Source organism: Schistocerca cancellata, chromosome 8 (assembly GCF_023864275.1).
Source record: "Schistocerca cancellata isolate TAMUIC-IGC-003103 chromosome 8, iqSchCanc2.1, whole genome shotgun sequence".
In the NCBI taxonomy this organism is placed as follows: domain Eukaryota; kingdom Metazoa; phylum Arthropoda; class Insecta; order Orthoptera; family Acrididae; genus Schistocerca; species Schistocerca cancellata.
In genome coordinates this window covers 445,182,516-445,205,233 of record NC_064633.1, presented here as the reverse complement: position 1 = coordinate 445,205,233, position 22,718 = coordinate 445,182,516, and the positions used below count along the sequence as shown (strand labels likewise).

The following is a 22,718-nucleotide window of genomic DNA, read 5'->3' as shown; positions in this document are numbered from 1 at the left end:
ATGTACTCATGCTTGATTCTGTGTGGAGGCTTCACATTTGGTGACTGACTTCTTAAGGGCTGGCAGTATAGCTTTAAAAGCTTTTAGCTTCACCAAAGGGATGCATCAGTTGACTCGCCTCCCGAAATTTCCTTTCATCATTAGAAACCCACACTTCCTGTTCCATACTGAGTGGTTCCTACAGCAGTTTACACATTTCAGAGGAAGTGTTGAAGCATCACTCAATTTGTGAGCTGGGCCTCTATACAGTTTCTACAAGTAGCCATCCCATTACATACCATGGGCATATAACCAAATCTTTAGGATTTAATGGATTGCATAGGGTTGGGAACAAACACTTATACCTTAAGACAGACATAGCCTACAATAATTTGTTCGGGTAATTCTGATGTGTTGGAGGTCAAAATAAATGTTACAATTTTTTCCAATGTGCCACTTACTCTCCTCACATAATTTTGCACTTCCACAACACCCATGTTTTTCCATTTTCACTTAGTTCCTTAGGGCCCATCTCCATTAAATCAGAGCAGCTACCTCCACCTTTATAGAACATGAGGGTGTTAAGCAACTCAGCCACAACAGGGTGTCACCTAAGGCCTTGAATGCTTGGTGCGACATTGCAGTTGCAACTATAAGTGCTCCATTATGAAGTCCTTCAACACTTTTGAAGGACCTAGGAATATCCTCCAGTCCCTTGTGTATACAGAAAGGACACGTTTTCAAATGTTCCCTTTGTTATCTTGATTGCCATGGAAGTGTTATGGTAGACTAGTTCTTTGTTATATAATTCTCTGACAGTACATCCTGTTCCTTCAGGAGCAAAATTGAGTTGAGATCACTCCATAGGAACCCCACAAGCCACTAGGGAAACAAATGTTGATCCATGCTGAGTCCAGCATGTCTGCACAAGTGTTATACAATTTGGAGGGGCAGGTGCCCCAGAAGTTGCCTGCTAGAGTCTCTTTTACCTCATCAACCTTTCACCCCATCAGCATGTATCACACTTGGGAGGCTGAGGGGATTTTTATTGAGGTATGGACCTTCCTCATGGTCCACATGGTGAAGACAAGGCCTCCGTACTCCTAAATAAACAATGTTCCAATACCGCACCTATTTCTGGTCCCCACAGTAAGCATAGAATTTGTGGTAGAAGGGATTTGGCAGCACTGGTCAGTTCCCAGATTGGGAAACCCAGGGTCACAGTGATTGTACCCAACCACTGCTGGCAGGGCTTCCTGTGGAAAAAAGAAGCCCTCCATTTTCTAAGTTCATCAGGCTCCTCCAAAGTTGTGGGACACTCTTCATCAGGCTCCTCCAAAAACCTTTCTGGCTTTGGTGGCCCTGCCATCAGCTGTGCTACCACCAGTGTAGCTCTGTGTCACTGAGGCATGCAAATCGTCCTGCCCAGCACTGGAAGTTCCTACAATAAAGTGGTGGGGGCCAAATAGAGAAAGTCTTCCTAGTGTTGTGCAGCACAATAATTTTATTGTAAATGCTCATTTTAATTCTACCAGGCGAGTTCAGAATAGAGAAAGCGAGCTGTAAACAGCATGCCAATTGAAATGTCAAGACATACTATTGATATTGACGAATATCAGGATGTGAAGCAAGCATTACCAAACAACATCCAAGGTAGAAACACAACTGACTGTAACTTCAGCACCAGAGCACCACAGTAAAGTCAAACGTAGGCAGAAAGACCCAAGCTTGGAGAGACAGACTGAATTACTACAGCAAGACAAGTAGCACTGATGAGACGAATAAATGAGGGCAAACACACATTCATGCACCCAGAGCCATCATGGCTAGGCCCTTTAAATAACGAAGCTGTTGGACCTCGAAGACACTTCCAGTTGTGCTTCCACTCTGTCCATATTAATTGAACAAGATTTAATGACAGCCTATTGAGTTTCAGTGGAACAACAAGTTGATCAGTGGTAGCCTGACTGCTACATACTTGCTAACTTCAAGAAATCATGGATGAGAAGAATGGTGTGAACCAGAGCTTCTCCACTATGGGTCAATGCAAACGATCTGCAAACTCATCTCTGCCCCAACCATGTGTGGTGCATTTGTACAGCCCCCTGGCTTACTTGCGAACATCTACTGCAGTCTTTGTCAGTCCATGATTAGGGCATAGCCTTCATAGCAGCCAACATCCTGGACCACAGGTTGCCATACCTGGATGCTTGATGGACTGTCTATGACAGTGCTAAGGTGGGAGCTGGACTGTTATCTCAGAACGCATGGGCAGGAGAGACCTTCTTGTTCCCCACTGCTGCCAGTGCAGCATGCAGCAATAATCTATAAGGCAATGTCATGTCTCGTTGACAAGGCGTCAGCACTTCTTCATGATGTGCATTCAGCTAGCTGCCACCACAAATACACTTTATAATTCTGTAAACTTAACACAAGGAATAAATGTTATTACAGATACCACTCTGTTACACACATCTCCTCACATAAACTCAACCACTCACCGTCACTCCATGCCCGGCCTCCCACTTACGATGTGACACCACTTCCCCAGATCGAACCAACAGCTTAAAAAATCTTACTTGGCTCAGGTTCATTGATGAAGTCATCATGATCTTGACTCAGGGCCAAGACACCTTATCTTAATTCTTCCACAGCCTCAACAGCTTTTCTTTATTTCACTTCACTTGGTCCTCCCCCACCAAATGTGCCATCTTTTTGGACTGACCCCTAACGTTCTGATGGCTCCATCCATACCTCTGTGCACATAAAATCCCTAGCCATCAACAGTACTTTCATTCTGATAACTATTATCCCTTCCACATAAAAAAAAACACTCCCATATAACGTACCTGCAGTGACGAGAATTCCCTTGCCTAGTATGCCTTCACAAATAGGCACTACACTCCAAACCCAGTCCACAGACAGATTTCTCGTGCCATAGCCTCAAACAACCCTAATCCTCCCAACCACTCCCAAGAAACAGCTGCAAAAGGAGCACCCCCTCATCACCCAGTATCATCCTAGATTGGAATAGTGAACCATATCCTTCACCAGGGACTTTGACTATCATAGTGCCAAGAAATGAGGAGAATCCTTCCAGCAATCCTTCACACTTCTCCCAGAGTGGTATTACCCCATCCATACAATCATGCAGTATCCAAGGCCCTTCCTTACACCGCACCCATCCCCACACAGTGCCACACGAGTCACATCCCTGTGGAAGACGCAGGTGCAAGGCCTGTCTAATACACACCCACCCTATCTTACTCCAGTCCCATCACAGGGCCACCTGTGAAACACTCAGCCATACATCTGTTCAACTGCAAGTTCTGTGTAGTATTTTATGTGGGTATGACTACCAATCAGCTGTCCACCTCAGTGAATGGCCACTGATAAGCAATGGCCTAGAGCACAGTTGATCATCCAGTGGTAGTACACAATGTTGGACACAATGTGCTCCATTTCAATGGCTGTTTCACAACCCATTCCATATGGTTCCTTCCCTCAACACCACTTTCAATGAGCTGCACTCATGGGAGTTGTCCTTGCAACACTTCCTTTCTTTCCGTTATCCTCCTGGACTCAATCTCTGCTAGCCCCGGCCCCATACCCATCGCCACCCTAATCTCACTCATTGTTCACCCACACTCCCCTCCTCTGAAATCTCCCCTCCCTCTGTTCAATAACCCCTCTCCCAATCCACTCCTCTGGGCCATCATCATTGCGTGCTGCAGAAACTCACTGGTACCTGTGTAACACTCTTTTGTCACACACCTGCTACCTCCACACCAACCATCAGCTACCATTTCCTAACCCTCCCTCTGAGGTCTTCTTTCCCCCCTCGTTAACTACCGTATTTACTCAAATCTAAGCCGCACTTTTTTTCCGGTTTTTGTAATCCAAAAAACCGCCTGCGGCTTAGAATCGAGTGCAAAGTAAGTGGAAGTTCTGAAAAATGTTGGTAGATGCCGCTGTAAGTAACTTCTGCTGCCGAATATACTTTATGTAGCGCTACACAGGCATGCTTTGCAGGCACAAAGATAAATACTGGCACCAAAACCTCTGCATCAGTAAATAAATTAAAAGAAAAGGCAGAAGAATGTAAACATTATGCCATATATTCTTTCGTGTTTGCTGCTATCTCATTTAAATCCGGAACTAGAGTGAGACAACAGCAAACGTGGAAGAATATACATATCATGTCACATTTATATTCAGATATTATTCTTATGCTGAATAGTGATACAGTCAAAAATGAAGCACAGCAACTGACTAGATTTTTAAATCTAAGATGACTAATTTCTGTGCAGAATGTAATTTACTAAAGAGGCGTCTGCAAAGATTTTCAAATGGAGAAAAATTTTCGCTAAACTCTCATTCAGAACATCTTCTATCATACAGTCTATTATTTGGTTCTTGTTGATCATTATCAAAGAAAGGAACAGTGTAAGTAACAACAAATAGCAGTCTCTTGCCATTGTTTCGCTTATGAGACAATTCCTTCTTTTTTTTTTTTTTTAATACTCATTATCAGAATGGGACAAACAATGCATGACACAGTACAATACTGCATTTTCAGCTTAGAGTGACGTAAACACCTATAACAAAGAGAACGGCACTTATTAGATCAAAGCAAAATACGCAGTCGATTCAAACTAAATGAAGCACGTGAAAAAGGAAGGGTACCGTTGTAAATATGGAAAGAGTGCCTGACACATAGCAATGGCTACTTGGTAAAGCTTAACTGTTAAGCTTACGACTCGAACCAAACTACTGTAGCTGTATCTTCATCCATTCGACCTCAATTGTGGGTCATGTTACAATGGACCAACTTTGTTTCTATTTGGAGGGGCGGTCTAAATCTTTTCTCTCCCCTTGAATGTCGAGTCTCAAATTTCAGGTGCGGCTCAGATTCGAGTAAATATGGTATACGACAGAAAACTCATAATGCAGTACGTATGTGCTGAAATTGTGTTAAAAAAGACAGAATGTTGCATTACAATAGCTTTTCCTGTGTCCACTTTCTAGGCAGATAGTGTGAGCATGATACTGAAATGAAGACAAATTCACTTATAAGTGGTTGTATTTACTTTGTCACAACAATGTACATGACTTACAAAAATTGTTTAAGTGAAATACATTGTATATGTAGGCAGTGTTAGCATTTGTGAAACATATTACTACATTTCATAAAATGACTCGATTCTCAGCAGTCAGCGATCAAAAATACATTACTAGTTACTCGAAACATACATCTTTAGCAACACCACAAATGAGTTCACACACGACACAATTAGCACAACTGTTTTTTCTGATTAATATTTTTGCATAACTGGCTGGCTAAATATGCAAGCAAATTGTTTTTGGAGACACATTATAGCAATAAATATTCTTTTGAAATTTTTGAAATGGTATGATCATGGTGACAAATTTATGATCCTTAAAACAAAATATCTGTAAAATATGGTACTTGTTTTGTGTTACTGGGTATAATACACAGTTTTGAGACAACTTTTACTTAAATAATTACTTCATAGCAGATAAATAACTTATTTTAGAGGGCTTTAGGGGATATTGCAGAACTGAAACTGACAACCAAATCAAAATGATGGAACAGTAATTTCAAGCCTTTGAAAGGACCAAAACGATTTACATCTGGCATATTCAATGCAGATGTAAAGTGACTTAGAAAATAATAAAATTAAGTATAAAATGGGAATTCATTTTCAACCTGAGTATTTTGGTAACTTTTATATCCCATTTTCATCATTTGTGGGACATGAAGAAACATAATGCTACAAATCCCTAGCCTCAGAAATATCTTGGGCAGATATTTCCATCCATTATCTGGCACCCTGTTAAGAAAATCTTGGATCTTAATTGTCCTCCTCATTCTACCAAAAGCCACCAGATGAACCTCCACCAGGCGGGCTTTGAACTCTGATGCACGATTTCTTGGTAGTATTATCCAGTTCCTCTAAAAAACAAAATACAGAGAACAAAATCAGTAAGATTGTATATTTATATGTTAATAAAAATAGTATGTTTATACACTACAAGAAGATAGCAGTAGCAATTGGAGCTTTTTGTTGTTGTTGTCTTCATCATTTAAGTTTCTAAAGCGAGTGCTACACCAACTTTGGATCGTATGCTAGGCAGTCACCAACAGTAGAATACAAATTCACTTTCTGGAAAATAAATTGTGTGCTCTCTCATTCTGGTTTCTACAGCTGCATTCCTCAGGGGAAAATTGTATTTTAACCTACAAAAGAAGCACCTTGAGAGATAAAATATTTGCTGCTTAGTATCTTCTACACTGCTACTGAAGTAATATCTAGGTTATATCTAAGGGATATGAAATTTTTGAAGAATTTATTACCTCCTCTTTGCACAACTGATTACCACCTCAGTAACAAAACATGAGGAATATGTAATCTACAATATTTACTCGAATCTAAGCCGCACTTTTTTTCCGGTTTTTGTAATCCAAAAACCTGCCTGCGGCTTAGAATCGAGTGCAAAGTAAGTGGAAGTTCTGAAAAAATGTTGGTAGGTGCTGCCACAACTAACTTCTGCCGTCGAATTATGTAGCGTGGAAGATGAGCTTTTTTTCACTGTCCCGTGTTTTGACCGCTGCATTTTCATACACTATCCAATGAAGTAGATACAAATTTCGTATTGTTCATCTTCGAATGTAGCAGCATTTCAACATACTACGAAAATCCGACTGGCAAGATTGTTTGGGATGTTTGTCAATATGGCCAACTCTACTTTCTGAATTTTTTCCTACCTGTGACAAGAGATCGTTGCTAATAAGCACTTTTATGAATTGTGAATCGCATGCAGTATTCTTTTCACCATAAGAATAATACCGTACGAATATAAACATTTTGCCATGTATTCTTTCGTGTTTGCTGCTACCTCATTTAAATCCTGTCTGCCTAATAAACTACAAAACTAGAGTGAGACAACAGCAAATGCGGAATAATATACATATGTCACGTTTATATTCATATTGTTCTTATGCCTAATAGTGATACAGTCAGAAATGAAGCACGGTAATTGACAAGATTTTTAAATCTAAGATGACTAATTTCTGTGCAGAATGTAATGTATTATAGAGCGTCTGCAAAGATTTTCAACCGGAGAAAATTTTTCGCTAAACTCTCATTCAGAACATCTTCTATCATACAGTCTATTATTTGGTTCTTGTTGATCATTATCAAAGAAAGCAGCAGTGTAAGTAACAGCAAATGGCAAGCAGTCTCTTGCCATTGTTTCGCTAATGAGACAATTCCTTTTTTTTTTAATTGTAAGCGGCGGTAGCGCGCACAAAAGCAAGCCATGCCGCGAGCGGCAACAAGTCGTAAACACTCACTATCAGAATGCGACAAACAATGCGTGACACAGTACAGTAATGCATTTTCAGCTTAGAGTGACGTAAACATCTATAACAAAGAGAAAGGCATTTACCAGATCAAAGAAAAATAAGCAATCAATTCAAACCAGACGAAGCACATGAAAAAGGAATGGTACCCGTATAAATATGGACGGAGCACCTAACGCATAGCAATGGCTACATGGTAAAGCTTAACTGCTAAGCTTAAGACTCGAACCAAACTACTGTAGCTGTATCGTCATTCATTCGACCTAAATTGTGTCTCATATTACAGTGGACAAACTGTTTCCATTTGGATCTGCGGCCTAAAACTCTTCTCTCCCTTGGAATTTCGAGTCTCAAATTTCAGGTGCGGCTTAGATTCAGGAAAATTTTTTTTCCTTGATTTAGAGTCTCATTTTTCAGGTGCGGCTTAGATTCGAGTAAATACGGTACATCAAGGTATCTAATGAAATTGACAACATAGAATGTTAGATATGGTTTCCTGAAAAGTATAACAAACCATTTCACATAGCTCCTGAGACAAATAAATGGTTTACCAAATATGTTAAATAGTGTAATGTTTGCTGATAACAGCAACTTGAACAGAACTATAGGGCCATTTCATGTGACAGAATGGGACATAGGCTTAACATTGTAACATAAGAGGGTTGTAACTTAAATAGTGGCAACTATTTATTCACAAGCGATACAAAAGAGTTACATGTTTGCACCTGTTAATGTTCTTCAAAGTAGGCACCAGCATTGTGTAGAACCCGTTGCCAGCAATGTGGAAGGTGTAGTATACTGTTAACAGGGCCTGTTCTGTTGATGGTGCAAATGGAGCAGTCTTCTGCTTGTCAAATCTCTGGAACAGTTCTGAAGCGAATGCCACAAAGTGGTTCCTTCATCTTTGGAATCAAATCAAAGTCACAAGGAGTTAAATCTGCAGAGTATGATGGATGGTACAGGACTTCCCAGTCTCATCAACCAAACAGAGCAGCCACAGCTGCACCATCAACAGGACAGGCTCTGCTAATGGTACACTACGCCTTCCACATCACTGGCAATGGGTTCTACACAACACTGGTGACTACTTTGAAGGGCAGTAACAGGTGCAAACATATAACTCTTTTGTATCAGTTGTGAATAAATAGTTGCCACTAAGTTCCAACCCTCGTATTTATGAAAAGGATTGATTGCCACTCCCCATAAAGATAGCATGTTGAATTGCAGACAGGCATGATCAAAACACTATTACTTACAGTAAAACCCTGAATTAATGAATTCACTTCTGAGGAAATCCGACTTTTAATGAAACCTGCTTTAAGAAACGTCTGCTTTTAAGGAATAAATATGAAACATTTTGTAGACTGAAATGCAGTTTTTACATAATTCCTAACATGTTCGAGTGAGTTTCTGATTTCTTTCCATTTCTTTCCATTTCTTTTCATTCGGGTCACATTTATTGACATGTAATGCAGTAAATAGTAACTGATTCAACCAGTTGACACATACATAGATCCTAGCCAATAACTCAACTTCTCTTGCACAATATCAGTAGATATGTCGAAGGAATAGGAAATTGATTTCCGTGTGACTTACGTCAACTGATGTGATGTTACAGTCTACAAAGTGTAGTGTACTGAATTGTCAAAGCTATCAATTTTACGTTTGTGCAATTATAGCCTGGAACCACTGAAGGCTTACGGTTCACCAAAAGCTATCAATCATCTGTGATGTCGATGGCAATCTTAACATAAATATTTCTGACATGGCGGAGAAATATGATTAAGCACCATTTACATGTGCAGCACATTCAAAAATAAGGGTGTGGTCTTAAATGCCAAAGCTAACAATTCCTATGGATCCGAAAAGGAGGAATATTTGTATGTCTACATTCAAAGATGTTTAAAATGTTCTAACGCAGTTTCCAGGATTGAAACTGGGATGCATTCCTATATGTTCATGAAATCCCTCAGATCTACATTGAAAATTTCTGTGCATTGAATGGGTGGTAAAAAAAAAACCTATCTGTTATTTCAAAGGGGAAATGGAGAATGTGAGGCTCTGGTCATCGAAAGTGCAAACTATTTTGGAAGAACACTACATTGCCATGACTGATACATGGCTATGACCGCAGATACAAATTCGACGCTGATAAACCTGATGTATTTTATAATTTACCTCCTGCAAAATCATATACCACTAAGGCAGAAAAATGCCTCAGAGAGAAAAAAAGGGGGGGGGGGGGGCACAATGCTATTAATGCTATTATGTGTAAATAGTGATGGAAGTGAAAAGTTGCCTACACTATTAATTCCCAAGTGTTTCCAAAACATAAAAATGCTGCTTGGTACTTATGGGTACAACAGCAGACCCTGGAGACATTAAAAATCTTCGACTTTTTCAGGAATTTAGATGCCAAGATGGGTGCAGCAGGAACTGGACATATTTTTGACCTATGCCCTGTAAATGCCAGGGAAACATAATTTCTTAGGAATGTAAATGTGTTCCTTTCTCCAAAATGCACAAGTCATCAGCAGTCTTTTGACCTGGCCATAATACACACTGTTAAAACCAGATAAAAAGTAGCAGTTGTGCAGAAGCCAATTTTATTCTTTGAGAGAAAGGAAGTGATGAGACTCAGCTTTGAACAGGCTATGCATATTACTCTGTAATACAACTGACAGTTTCACAAAGGGTGGCTGTGGTACATCAGCAGCTGAAGATGACATTGTTCCAGATGAAAGACGGGATAGCAAAACTGATATTTCTGAAAACGCAAGACCCTGAGACATTGTTGTGATGACCTTCCACACCTGAGATTAATGCAAGTGAAATGCTTATGAAGGAACATAGGTAGGAGCTGGCAGTGACAATGAGGGAGGAAGAAGAGAGAAATGAGGTGTTAAGTTTCACTGTGTGTGTACAAGAAACTGATACTGTCACAAATTTTTTCTCTTTTAATGTACATGAATCAATTCTGGGTTATACCAACCAGCTTGAGCGATAACCTCATTCACTACAATATGCTGGGAGGACAAAACAAACAAGACTTCATGATTTTAAAAAGGATGTGTGTGTAATAATCATACGTTTACTGCATTTAAATTTTCAGCACAGGATATTGGTAATTTTGTAAGTAAATAGTACTTATATCACCTAAACATGTTTGAATTATGATTCTGGATTACTCTTTCCATGCACTCTAGCAAAACCCTCATTTAACATATATCCCTAGTTGTTGTTCTTCAGTCCGAAGACTAGTTTTATACAGCTCTTCATGCTTCTCTATCCTGTGCAAACCTCTTCATCTCTAAGTAACTATTGCAATCTATGTCCTTCTGAATCAGCTTACTGTATTCATCTCTTGGTCTCCCTCTATGATTTTTAACCCCCACACTTTCCTACAATATGAAATTGGTGATCCCTTGTCTCTGAATGTGTGCTACCAACCGATCCTGTCTTCTAGCCAGGTTGTGCCATACACGTCTTTTCTCCTCAGTTGTATTCAGTATCTCCTCATTAATTACTGACCTCCCCAGAGCTAATCTGCAGCATTCTTTTGTAGTACCACATTTCAGAAGCTTCTGTTCTCTTCTTGTCTAAACTGTTTATCACCCAGGTTTCACTTCCATACATGGCTACACTCCACCAGAAAAAGCTTCATGACACTTAAATCTATATTCAACATTACCAAATTTCTCTCCTTCAGAAACAGTTTTCTTGCCATTGACAGTCTACACTTCACATCCTCCCTGTTTCAGCCATAATCAGTTATTTTTCTGTCCAAATAGCAAAACTCTGTTACTACTTTAAGTGTCTCATTTCCTAAACTAATTCTTCAGTGTCATCTGATTTAATTTGACTACATTCCACTATCCTCAGTTTGCTTTTGTTGATGTTCATCTTGTATCATCATTTCAAGACACTGTTCATTCCATTCAACTGCTTTTGCAAGTCCTTTGTTGTATCTGACAGAATTGCAATGTCATTGGCAAACCTCAAAGTTTTTATTTCTCCTCCCTGGACTTTTAATTCCTACTCCAAATTTTTCTTTTGTTTCCTTTATTGCTTGCTCAATATACACATTGAGTAATATTGACGATAGGCTGCAACCTTGTCTCACTCCCTTCTCAATCACAGCTTCCCATTCATGCCCCTTTACTCTTATAACTGCCATCTCATTTCAGTACAAATTGTTAGTAGCCATTCACTCACTGTATTTTACCCCTGCCACCTTTAAAATTTGAAAGAAAGTATTCCAGTCAACATTGTTAAAAGCTTTCTCTAAGTCTATAAATTTGTCTATCAGTTTGCCTTTCCGTAACCTATCTTCTATGAGAAGTTGTAAGGTCAGTACTCTCTCACATGTTCCTACATTCCTCTGGAATCCAAATTAATCTTCTCTGAGGTCAGCTGATACCAGTTTTTCCATTCTTCTGTAAAGAATTCCTGTAAGTATTTTGCAATTGTGACTTATTAAACTGACAGTTCATTAATTTTCACATCTGTCAGCGCTTGCATTCTTTGGAATTAATATATTTTTCTAGAAGTCTGAAGTTATTTCACCTGTCTCGTACATCTTGCTCACCAAATGGCTGGCTCTCCCAAGGCTATCAGTAGTTCTAATGGAATGTTGTCTATTCCTGGGGCCTTGTTTTAATTTATGTGTTTAGTGCTCTATGAAATTATTCTCACAGTGTTGTATCTCCTATCTCATCTTCAGCTACATGCTCTTTAATTTCTATAATACAGTAGTGCCCTCAATTACATCTCCTTTGTATAGACCCTCTATATACTTGATCCCCTGCTGCCTTCACTATTTTATCTCTCAAAGCTACCCATTCTTCTTCTACTGTATTCCTCTCACATGTTCCTGTCAACCATTCTCTAATGCTCCCTCTGAAACTCTCTACAACCTCTTATTCTTTCTGTTTAGCTAGGTCCCATCTCCTTGAATTCCTACCTTTTTGCAGTTTCTTCAGTTTTAATCTACAGTTCATAACCAACAAAATGTGGTCAGTGTCCATAGTGCCCCTGTAAATGTCTTAAAATTTAAAATTTGGTTCTAAAATCTCTGTTTACCATTATATAATCAATCTTAAACCTCCTGGTGTCTCCAGGTCCTCTTCCATTTATATAACCTCTTTCATGAATTTTAAACCAAGAGTTATATATCTAAAAACAAAGATGATGAGACTTACCAAACAAAAGTGCTGGCAGGTCGATATACACACAAACAAACACAAACATACACACAAATTCAAGCTTTCGCAACAAATGGTTGCTTCATCAGGAAAGAGGGAAGGAGAGGGAAAGACGAAAGGATGTGGGTTTTAAGGGAGAGGGTAAGGAGTCATTCCAATCCCGGGAGCGGAAAGACTTACCTTAGGGGGAAAAAAGGACAGGTATACACTCGTGTGTGCACACACACACAACCACACAAACACCCAAATGCACACTCATATGGCCACAGCAAGGCTAACTATTGATACACTATTATGGAAGCAGTTGCCAGAACTGATGGAGGCTGGGAAGGGACATGGAAGGACGAAAGTACGGGGTATCGGGAAAGAGGGCATGACTCTGGACAGATAACTTCGCAGCCACACAACAAGACCAATGAAGTACAGGAGTGAGAGGTGAAGGTGAAGAAGGAGGGAGAAAGGAAGGGGGGGGGGGGGGAGCAGAGGGAGAGAAAGGGGAGAAATGCCTGCATGAAGGGGGGTGGGAGGAATAGTGATGGGAGGTGGCAGAGCATGATCTGGATGGAGAAGGATGGAATGGGCAGAACAGAGAATGGAAAAGGCAAGATGAGGCAGTGGGAACAGGTTAGCAGAGGTTTAGGCTGGGGGATTGCCAAGAGCAAAGGATGTGTTGGAGAGAGAATTCTCATCTCACAACCCCATAACATAAACTTCTGGCAACCTCAATGCTGCCTTCTTCCTTCTCTCTTCAGTCCACCCATTCCTTCTCTGTCCAGATCATGCACTGTCTTCTACCACCACTCTTCCTCTTCCCATTCCTTCCCCTACCATGTGAGCATTCTCCATCTCCCCTCTCCCTTCCCCCTTTTCCACCTTTTCAACCTCTCTCCCTCTTCATCTTCATCTCTCTCTTCTGAACACCCCCCCCCCCCCTTAGTTTCCCATCTCTCTCATCCTACATCTCTTTCTGCTGTACCCTATGTACTGTTTTCGTCTTCTTGTGCAGCCATGAAGTCATCTGTGCAAAGACCTGCCTCTTTCCCACTATCCCTTAATTGTATCCTTTGCTACCCCTCCCCAACTCCATCAGCTCAGTCAAGTGCTTTCAACAATCAAGTATCAAACATTAGCCTTACAGTGGCCATGGGACTGTTTTTCTGGCAGTGGATGTGGTTGTGTGTGTTAATGTGTGCACTATTGCTGGAAAAAGGAGTTAGTGCTTGAATGCTAGTGTGAATATTGTTTTCTGTTTGGTGTTTCTGAGCTCCACACATCGATCAGCTATAGGTGAGTGGCTGCCTATACCAAAATGTAAAATTTGTGTTATAACTTATAAGTCAATCTACAGACATAAATCATTTTGTTAGCATCACTATGTCTCCGTATGTGATTCCAAAGCGTGCTCCGAATTCACAAGGGATCAATGATAAAGATTGCAAAAATAAATTGCAATGAACATGTACACCTGATAGAAAAAACTGTAATGTGGATAACAGCCCAAAGGAACTAGCAAAATTATCTAAGACAACTGCCAGTGAAACTATAAATGAAAAATAAACTTAAAAATGACAGAATTAATGGATCTCATAACATCAAAAGAGGAACAACCTTTAATTTTTTCTAGCCTCATGACAACATAGTATATTATAGCTACCATTAATGTAAATGGAATATCTCCTAAAACAAAAATATTAAATTTTCAGCACTCTGTTTAAGCACCAGAAAGAGACGTGGTAACATTGCAAGGTGTGGTTTTGGCTTGTTTGACAAACATTGCAGGTTATAATGCTGTTGTAAATACAGGAGAAGGACAGAGTACCACAATTTTATACAAAGAAAGAATGCAGTGTGTACTACAGCATATCCTACATTTGCAGCAAGGCATAGCTATAAAATTTCAGTGTTCAATTCACTTCACTAACATTTATGCAATTGTAAGCTTCAGTGCCAAAACTGTAAGGCATAAATTTTATACTTGAGCAATATCTGAGCCTTCAACTGATCTCCATAACCCAATTATACTGGGTGGAGACTTCAGTTGTGCTCTGCATGAAGAAGAGCAGATGCTGAACCATAACAATTTAACAAGAAATTGCAGACATTAACTGCTGAACTACAACCAATAAATACCTGAAGGCTCCAACGCCTCTACACCACCACTTATATATACGTGACTGCTTCATCAATGAGAAGATTAGATAAAATTTATGCCCAACAAATATTCCTTGACAAAATGTATACATATGAAATGTGGCAAGTGAACTTTCCAGATCACTCTGTTTATAATATTGTGTACCCCCAGCCCTGCCCTTGTCATCTAGCACTACTCTGGACTTGAATACCTCTACATGTTACTCTGCCAAGGCTATGACTTTCTGAAGTCAAGCCCTGAAATGAGATCCTCTTTTTCTCTGAGGTCCTGTCCACATGACCCGTCCTCACATTCTGTTACCCTCCTAACCTCAATAACATCCTAGTTAAATCATACAGCATTCCCAAAATATTAACCTTATTCCAGGGTCCCTACACCACTGCCATCATGCCCATTGTAAAACATGCTTCACACAGCCATCCAAAACCACCTGCACCAACCTCACCAAAGGTTTCTCCTACAGTATCAAGTGCCACTTTCTGAAACCACAATGCTGTTTATCGGCTAACTTGTGTCCACTGCACAGCATTTCATATAGGGTTGACAACATTGTTTAAGAGCTGAGAGCACGAATGGCCGCAGAAAAACTATGCATAACTCAGTACCCAGTCACTGAACAAACTCTTGACTCATGTCGGACCTCATGGGATCTCAGTGTCTGCTGCACCACATACATAATTTGGATGCTTCCAAAAGTTACTAGTTTCCCTGAACTTTACAGATGGAAACTTGCCCTATAACATATCCTCGCATGCTGGATTTACTGTACAACACATCCCCCTTTTTTCTACTATAGCTTTTTCTTTCTTTAACAAGAGTATAAAATGTTAGTATGCTGCTCACCGCAAACAGCAGGCACTGAATGGGAGACAGGGGCATTGAAAAAAGACTGCTAGATGTTATTAACTATCAAACTAAGTCCTTTATCAGACCACACACACACACACACACACACACACACACACACACACACACAGCCACTGTTGCTTCCATGTCCGTCTGCCACTCAACACCACCTTTATTTGAAAAGTAGTAATCTATTTTTTTCACAGTGTTATTCGACATTACAGGTGAATCTCTCTCAGCCTGGGGTCTGAGTGACATTCCTTTGCTTTTTAAGCCCCCCCCCCTTTCCCCTCACACCAAAGGGACTAATAGTTCCTACAGCTGGAATAAGGTACTATCGACAGTACTAAACTTCTCACCACTTTAAGGTAAAGTACTGGTCGGCAATTCTGTATTTAGGTTGAATTTTCCTTTGGTATAATTGTTATGGATTTGGAAAGTTATACATTTTTTATTTATTAATGTGATCATCAGTAGTATTTACCACTTATTGAGAAGGTGGACTCATGCAAATTCCGCTGCTCTTTCATTGATGGCGTAGTGTGAATAGAAGGAGACACCACAGCCTGTGGGACAGATTTGTGTTTTGAAGTAGGTGGTGTCTTTTTATCATCTGGTGTCACTGGAACATTTTCTTTATCTTCTATTCTGTCAACTGGTTGCAGATTTTGTGATGCAGTTTCCTGAAACATAAATCTTTTGACTACAGAATACTGTAACACTACAAATAACATTTATAGAGTCCAGAAAACCTTAAAATAATATGTACTATAGTAAAATATCTGAGTGTTATCAAACTACATGTAGTGCAATGAGATAATTAACTAACAGTTCATTTCATAAGCCAATTGTTTCAAGGTTAAGAAAGGGACTGCATGCTCATAAGTGTCCACAGATAATTGCAACATCATGTAAACAATGTAAACACTTGTTGCAGTCTGCAGAGATGCATTTTACTTTACCTTAGATTAGAACTGCTTTTACTTGCATTGTCACCCTTCTGAATTTTCTACAGTGTAATCTAAGTGTTGGGAGTTACTGAATTAAACGCAACTCCACTGCAGCCGTGTTTGATGCAAGCTGGGAGGCACATAGGTGTCGACATGTAATACCACAAGTGAGCTGGTTTGTGGACCACAAAGCAGCGAGGCCAAGCTGCATTACCATGGTGATATTACAGAAAGGACATGCAACTATGAGCCAGCCTACGGAGCATTTCCACACACACACACACACACACACACACACACACACACACATGGGTGTTGATTTGAAAGCATCTGGAAGCAAGAGTATTGGCACAGCAAGTGTTATATTAACCATTATAGATACACTCAGATTTTAGCACAGCTATGTGCAGTCTGGCTGCATTCTCCACAACATCAAGTCGCACAAGCCTCTATCACACTATGGGCCAGCCAGCTCCACCAGACCGGCTCACAGTAATAAGCCACATCCGTAGACTTAAGACAACACAATGGATGAGTTGTCTCCAAGGCTCTGTGGCAGTGCCGAACTTCTGCCTAGGAGGGCAGCAGTTCACAGCCAGGGCAGTACTGCCATCAGCCTCCCGCACCAGGGTGAGCTGCTAACACAGTAGCAGGAGCCACCCACAAGAATTCAGCAGAAGTACACATCGCTGGCACTGCTCACTCAGAGCTGCATAGTGCTATCTCAGGCATTCACTGCCGAGTGTGGTAAATGGTGCCAGCAAAGTGGGATGTGGATGTCAAATGGCCATCCCCAATCGTGACCTTCTGATGTCATTGGCACCACTGGTTGTCCACGCACCTGCAGAGGGCATATTGAGGGGCATCATGGCACTCTGTTGTTGTAACTCAAGATGAAATAAAATGTTTTATCTTTCAGTAGAGTTTTCCTAGCCAGCCCTGGCCAACACCACCTCCTCCGCAACTTGCCACGCCATCACGTGTATGCCATAGTGGCCCCACTCACCCCAGGTCACTGTAAGTGCTTCAGGATTCAACTGAATACTGGAAATGGGAAGTCACTTTTGATTATGTTGCAAGAGTAAGCAAACAGCAAAGAGGGGAAGATATCACTACTATTGATAAAAATGTTCTGAGTATGCACTGCGCATTGGTTTGGCAGGAAAAGGAGGGAGCAAGGGAAGGGGGAGGAGGGGAGCTCAAATGGATGCTTATGTATTAAAAATAATCAGACTGAAATATAAGATTTTTAATTGTTGTGTACAAAATTAAGACAAGAAGAACTTACGTGTACTTATTGAGTACTGAAACATGAACAGGGGAACAGATGCTGAATGACTACCTTCCAGAAATTTTTTATGCAATTCTTCCTCAAGGATAAAAACAAATAGAAAATAGCTAAGTATATAAACAATACTGTACAGTTTCTCATTCTTTGTCTTTCTTTCTTTTTTTATTTTTGAGTACTCAGATAAGTTTAGTTCATAATGGACCTCTTATGTCCATATGCAGACTCATTTTTTCAAACATAGAATGAAACACAAATATCAATTTTTATGTGTGTAAATAAAAATAATCAAATTTTAAAAATTTAATGTAACCAGATAGACAAAAAAATCTATTCATTAAACAGTGGCAGGAGAATTCAAACATATAAAAGTTAAGGAAACTTGCAAGCTTTTGGAGCTAATGGCGCCATCATCTGGCAGAAGGGCTGAAAGGGAAATGAGGGAGATAAAGAAAAAGGACTGATGAGAATTAGCAAATGGCCACCTCTAACCTCTTATGTTTTCAAATTTCATCCAGTGCAGTCCCCAACAATCAGCCTTTCCTTCTCACCCCGTACGGGGAAGTCTCCACTAATGCATGGTTCTGGGTGACTTTTCCAAACTCTCCCCACTTCATAAACCTTCCCAGTCTTTTTCTTCATCCCCGTTCCCTCCCTCTCAACTCTTCTGCCAGAAGAAGGAGGCACTGGCTCTGAAAGCTTGCAAATTTCCTTAACCTTTAGAAATGTGTGTCCTCCTGCCTCCACTTGGTGAGTAGATCTTTTATCTCTGTAGTTTTTATGCATGGTATAACAATTAACAATACTAGAATACTACTCACATCAAGTTGCTTCAAAATGCCGTAAACATAATCAGGATTTACAGAAGTATTAATGAATTTTCCTGTACCCTGTGAAGTGTTAACAGTACTCCCTTCAACACACAATTTCCCGTTCACAATAACATATGCAGCAGCACCATGGCACTCCAATCCCTGTAAAGAAGCATAACATTGGTTAAAAACTATTTAATATCAAAATTTCTACAGCACAAGAAGTAATACAGAACTATAAGCATCAAACATGAATGACAATGAGTCAAGTGCATATATATTTAAATGTGAAGAAAAAATATAGACATCTCAAACTAAAGATTAAGTGTCAAGTTTCACAACTACATACAAATTTTGGAGAGCTGAGTAAAATGGCACTATGTTCATTCCTTCTCGTACTGAGCATGTATCATCTGGATAATGACTGTGATACTTTTAGCCTTTTTAACATAGAATTTTTTAAATGTAATCCACACTTTTGCTGCTCAGTCATATCTGTTTATTTCTCAGTGTTTCATGCAAGACATGTGTGAAAGAAAACAATGTTTATTTACCATACCTCAAATATGTTGAAATCAGAAGCCTGATGATGAGTTTTGGAAGATATGAATCTTGTTGCAGCTGGATCCCATACTACAACATCAGCATCAGAACCAACAGCAATGCATCCCTAAGAGACAACAGGAATTCGTTTTAACTACTTCACTTTTTGTTAATACAAGGACAATTTGACATTTATGTAGTCCTACATGTCAGTAACATCACTTGAAATGTGCAGCTGCACAAAAGTATTTTAAATTACAATACAAATGTGAAAGCACAGCAATGACATACTTTATTGAGTGGGATACGGTAGTGTCTTTTTTGTACAGAATATAGTTATCAACAAATGTTAGTAGCAACTAAGAGAATAAGTTCCTCAATGTAATGACCTACAGCTTTCTAATTGTAATTTTAGTGTTTATATTGAAAATAAAAATATTTAAAAATAACACATTTCACCACCACCTGTTTCACATCCAGGCCAATATCATGTACACATCGTTCTAGGCTGTGCTCTACTTGCTGCTATAACAGTTCACAGGTATTTCTAAATCTTTGTTGATTTCCTTGACCAGTTTGTCAGACCTTGTTTCTATTGTGGCTGTGGATTGATCTCTGAAATTTTTCCATCCAATTATTCTGATGATCAGATTTTCATCCATATTTATTTATTTATTTATTTATTTCTTGTTCCGTAGATCCAGTTAGTGAGTCAATCACAAGGATATGGAACGTGTCAAATTGTACAGGTTTCAGTTTAAACTTACAATAAATACAAGGGCAATTCAATGGCAAATTGTACATAGTTTAAGTAAGACATACTATAAATACAGTAACAGATACAATGTCAGCTAGATAACATAATTACCATTTGACAGAAAAAGGAGTTTCAAATAAAGGTTAAAGATAAGAGCACAAAGTTAAGTCAGATATTAGGCCTACAAGAGTAAATACATGTACAGCCAATCTGTTGTTACAAAAAGTGTGCTAATGCCCAAATGCACAATAAAATCAATTGAACTACTTCTAGACACAATAAGTTTAGTGATGGTATACATTTTCTTTCAGGTATTCATCCACAGTATAATAAGATTTCTCTGTCAGGTAATCTTTGAGAACTTGTTTAAATTTTGGCAGTTCTGTATGAACACATTTGATATGTAGTGGTAGAGCATTGAACAGCTTAATGCTGGAGTAGTAAACTCCTTTTTGTACCAGAGTGAGACGTTTCATTTCTAAATGTAGATTGTTTTTGTTTCTCGTGTTATAACCATGGAATTTACTGTTGTCTTGGTAGATGGAATAATTTTTGCACACAAAGGTGAGCAAGGAAAAAATATACTGTGAGGCAGTTGTTAGGATACCTATCTTCCGAAACAAGTGCCTGCAAGAGTGTCTTTGATGGACCCCACACATTATTCTGATTGCTTTTTTTTGGATGGTGAAAACTTTTTTTGCAAGTGGTTGGTTCCCCCAGAATATGATAGCATATGACATCAATGAGTGGAAGTAGCCAAAGTAGGCAACCTTAATAGTGTCAACTTCAGCCACTGAAGAAATTACCCGTAATGCAAATGTTGCCGAGCTAAGTTTTTTACATAGATGAAGAATGTGAACTGACCAATTACATTTACTGTCTATGTAAGCACCCAGGAATTTTGTGTCTTCAACTTTCTGTATTGGTTGATCTCTACATTTTATGTTAATTTCATCGGGATTACTTTGTGATGTATGGAACCTCATATAATGAGTTTTATCTGCATTGAGCGAGAGACCATTTGAGGAGAACCAATTTAAGATATCATTAAAAACAGTGTTTGTAGTTTTTTCAAGATCATGATCAGTCAAATCGTCAATTAGAATTGTGGTGTCATCGGCAAACAGGGTAAATTTGCTGTTTGTCTCAGAACAAAGAGGAAGATCATTAATAAAGATGAGGAAAAGCAGTGGGCCCAAAACGGAGCCTTGAGGCACACCACACGTTATCGTGCCCCATTCAGACGAGGCAGGTTCTCCAGAAGAGCCATTTAGCATTACAGTCTGCTTCCGATCCTGTAGATATGATTGAAGCCACAAGCCAACAGTACCACCTAAACCATAGTATTCTGCCTTTTTCCAAAGAATTTGGTGGTTTACACAGTCAAAGGCTTTCGTAAGATCACAAAAAATACCCACTGGAGACATTTTTTTGTTAATGGCTTCCAAAACTTGGTTGCTGAAAGAGAATATTGCCTGTTCAGTACAAAGACCGGCACGAAAACCAAACTGATTTTTGCTTAAGATACTGTGGGAGTCGAGATGGTCTACAATCCTCCTGTGCATGAGTTTTTCTAGAATTTTCGAGAAGGTAGTTAATAGGGATATTGGGCGATAGTTTGTAACAATGCTTTTATCCCCTTTTTTAAAGAGAGGAATCACTACAGCCAACTTAAGTCTGTCAGGGACAATCCCATCTTGTAGGGATGCATTGTATATGTTGCATAAGACGGGACTAACAAATTTATAACAGTGTTTCAGTATTTTACTAGAAATATTGTCCACACCAGCAGAATTTTTATTTTTTAATGATCTAATTACTCTTATGACTTCGCTTACAGTAACTGGAGGTAAGTATAACTGTGGGATTCTGTTGCTAATAGCTTTCTGTAGGAGGGACAATGATTCTTCCATAGAACCATTACAGCCTGTCTTCTCTGCTGCTCTCAAAAAGTGGTTATTAAATATTTCTGCAACCAACTCAGGTTTTATGTGTAAGTGGTTGATACAGAGCTTTGGTAAAACAAATATCATTTGACAGTTTTACATGAGTGTTGTTTACAATGTTATTTAAATTATGGGTGTAGCCTAGAACCATGCCTTATAATGTTTATAGGACAGTTATTTAATTAGCCCCCTTTTTTCTTTAAGATAATCTGATGGTGCCTAACCATGATGAAATGCACTATTTTTAAATAAAAATAACTTTGCAACCATGGATGTTTTACTTTCAATATAACTATGGAAACTGGTTGCTGTATCAATCAGCCAACAATGGTGCGGAGCGAATATTAATTTTAACTAGCTGTCTTTGTGTGACTGGCAAAAAGAAAGGAAGGAAGATTATAGCTTAATGCTGAGGTTATTAAAAATGAGGCAAAAACTTGAATTGGGAAAGGATAGAGAAGGAAACTGGCCATGTTATTTCCAAAGGAACCATCCCATTACTTGCCATAAGCAATTTAGGGAATGCATGGAAAGCTTAAGTCTGGATGGCAAAACAGGGATTTCAACTACTGTTCTCAAAAAAGGAGTCCAGTGTCCAACTAGAGTGCCACCACACACTATGTAACCAGCAAAAGACGGATTCCTGTTTCATCAGCCACGTTATTGTTTCCATCTTCCTCACCATATATTAATCACTGGCCTAATCTACATTCTCAGGTGCAGCAAAAGAGGATGACTGTGCTGTGTAGACTCAAACCTAGCTGAGAAGTCTTACCGGCCATCCAAATTAGTGAGGCTCCTACACTCCTCTTTATATGGAAGTCTGTTTACTGTTGCAAACAATTGCAGTTAAT

At 39.4% G+C, this 22,718-nt stretch overlaps 1 protein-coding gene across 4 annotated transcripts in view; it reads right to left on the bottom strand.

The window, feature by feature from the left end:
* Positions 1-5,044: 5,044 nt before the first annotated feature.
* LOC126094681 (dihydropyrimidinase-like) overlaps positions 5,045-22,718 on the bottom strand; it is a 346,768-nt gene continuing 329,094 nt past the window's right edge. For all 4 annotated transcript variants that reach the window (XM_049909199.1, XM_049909198.1, XM_049909201.1 and 1 more), the window contains 4 exons: positions 19,178-19,288; positions 18,628-18,780; positions 16,053-16,251; positions 5,045-5,956 (listed from right to left, as the gene is read on the bottom strand). In XM_049909199.1, coding sequence (XP_049765156.1) covers positions 5,874-5,956; positions 16,053-16,251; positions 18,628-18,780; positions 19,178-19,288 — 546 coding nt within the window. In that variant the 3' untranslated portion in view covers positions 5,045-5,873. The remainder of the gene's footprint in view (positions 5,957-16,052; positions 16,252-18,627; positions 18,781-19,177; positions 19,289-22,718) is intronic.